The 2,500-nt window shown below is 47.8% G+C and overlaps 1 protein-coding gene across 1 annotated transcript in view; it reads right to left on the minus strand.

The window, feature by feature from the left end:
• The window catches only part of LOC143284345 (inverted formin-2-like), a 251,990-nt gene that overhangs the window by 16,217 nt on the left and 233,273 nt on the right, over nucleotides 1–2,500 (minus strand). The window contains exons 9-10 of the mRNA XM_076591055.1: nucleotides 1,569–1,711; nucleotides 353–517 (exon numbers count right to left, since the gene is read on the minus strand). Coding sequence (XP_076447170.1) covers nucleotides 353–517; nucleotides 1,569–1,711 — 308 coding nt within the window. The remainder of the gene's footprint in view (nucleotides 1–352; nucleotides 518–1,568; nucleotides 1,712–2,500) is intronic.

The raw sequence follows: 2,500 nt of genomic DNA on the forward strand, positions 1-2,500 counted from the left end.
CAACCAACCCCTCCTCTCCCCGGCAAAAAAAAAAAAAAAAAAAAAAAATCGACACCCCCTCCCCACATCCCCTCCTACCCCCCCCCCCCTTACCCCCCCCCCCCCCCCCCCCCCACATACAAAATCCTTGGCCAGAAAAAAATATATATATATATACCCTTCCCCCTTATCCCCCCCCTCCAGGCCGAACCATCCCTCCTCTCCCAGCAAAAAAAAAAAAAAAAAAAAAAAAAAAAAAAGAAGAAGAAAAGAAATAAGATTTTAAAAAAAACCTCGACACCCCCTCCTCCCTTATCCCCACCCCCACCCCCCCCCACGCCCACGCACACAGCCCCCTCCCCCCCTCTCGCACCTCCTCCTTCTCCGGCAGGATCTTCTGCAGCCCCCGGAGTCGCTCCGCCCCGATGCGGTCCTGCTGGCCCTCTTGAATCATCTGCACGATCTCCACGTTCCTGGCCTTGAACTGCTTCAGGAAGATGTTGGCGTTCATGCTCCTCTTCGTGTCCAGCAGGTTCACCTGTGATGAGTGTGTGTGTGTGTGTGTGTGTGTGTGTGTCAAAACTATATCGATAATAATAATTTTGTTTTTAAAGAAACAATGATAATGATGATGATGATGATGATGATGATGAGCTTGTTTTAAGAACAAAATAAAAACAACTATAATAACAAAAACAACAACAGCAATGAAAATGATGATAATGATAACAAAAATATGTTAATGACGACGACGACGACGACGACAAGACAACAACAACAACAATAATAATGATAATGATAATGACAATGACGAGAACAAAAATCATGATGATGATGATAACAATGCCTCACAATACCTTACATCATAACACCAATCGTCTCGTCTGAATAGTTCAACTCACAATTCACAATAGTTTACATCATCACACCACATGCCTCTGTCTCAATAGTTCACCTCACAAGACGTCCCAGATGCAAGGAGTACTAATCCACAAGGAAACATACTCCTGACTCCTAACACACACACACACAATGGAGTGATGGCCTAGAGGTAACGCGTCCGCCTAGGAATCGAGAGAAACTGAGCGCGCTGGTTCGAATCTCGGCTCAACCGCCGATATTTTCCCCCCCTCCACTAGACCTTGAGTGGTGGCCTGGACGCTAGTCATTCGGATGAGACGATAAACCGAGGTCCCGTGTGCAGCATGCACTTAGCGCACGTAAAAGAACCCACGGCAACAAAACGGTTGTTCCTGGCAAAATTCTGTAGAAAAATCCACTTCGATAGGAAAAACAAATAATACTGCACGCAGGAAAATAATACAAAAAAAATGGGTGGCGCTGTAGTGTAGCGACACGCTCTCCCTGGGGAGAGCAGCCCGAATTTCACACAGAGAAATCTGTTGTGATAAAAAGAAATACAAATACAAATGCAAAAATACAGAGCCCCCCCCCCCACACACACACACACAAACGCCCCACTACACACACATACGCACACACACACACAACCGCCGTACCCCCCCCCCACCACCACCACCACCACCCACACACACACAACCGCCACCCACCCACATCCCAAGACACACCTCAGTGGGCATCTTGGCCTTGGGCTGCTCCTGGGTCTTGGTGACGGTGGCGGACTTCTGGCAGAAGAGCTCCTCAATCAGGTCGTACCTGACCTTCACCTTGTCGTCCATCTCCAGCACCTCCTTCCACACGTTGTCGTCAGCTGGGCAATAGGCACGTGCACACGCACGCACGCACGCACGCACGCACACACACACACACACACACACACACACACACACAGAGAAACGCAGACATACACAGACACACGCACAGACACGGACACACATCCGGGTGCATAATATATCAATAAATGTGATTTATTAGAAGAAGAAAAAAAAAGAGATAAAATATACAGTGCACAAACACGGTGACGTGTGTGATGTGCAGATCATACATAGGAATATCCAGTAAACGGACCATATAATTATATATATATATATATCTGTGTGTGTGGGTGGGGGAGGGGAGAGAGAGAGAGCGCGCACTCAGGTATATATAATTATAAGACCACTCTGACACGCAGTTAACCATACCCACATGTATGTGTAGTTAACAAACCACCCTACCCCCCCCCCCACACACACACACACTCACACCCACCCCACACACACAGGTATGTACAGTTAACAGACATGAGGTATGTAACCATCGAATAAATCTGTAACCTGCATAGCTTTTGGAAGTTCAACCGCGTCTTCATTGACTTCAAAAATGCGTTTGACAGGGTCTGTAAGGTGGAACAACTGGCAACTGATGGAGTCTCCCGTCGGTCCGACGGATGAGTAGGCAGGCAGGCTTATCTGTCAGTGTGTGTATGGGAGAAGAGGCCGATTCTGGATGTGCAGCACTTCCCACAGGTGTTGTTAGGGAAAACGTCTCCAGAAGTTGAGCCCTGCTTCCTTCGCTCACGCTTCTCCTTAATGGCCAGCGTTCCCTTGTTTTCAAACGT

Source organism: Babylonia areolata, chromosome 7 (genome assembly GCF_041734735.1).
Source record: "Babylonia areolata isolate BAREFJ2019XMU chromosome 7, ASM4173473v1, whole genome shotgun sequence".
NCBI classification, from domain to species: domain Eukaryota; kingdom Metazoa; phylum Mollusca; class Gastropoda; order Neogastropoda; family Buccinidae; genus Babylonia; species Babylonia areolata.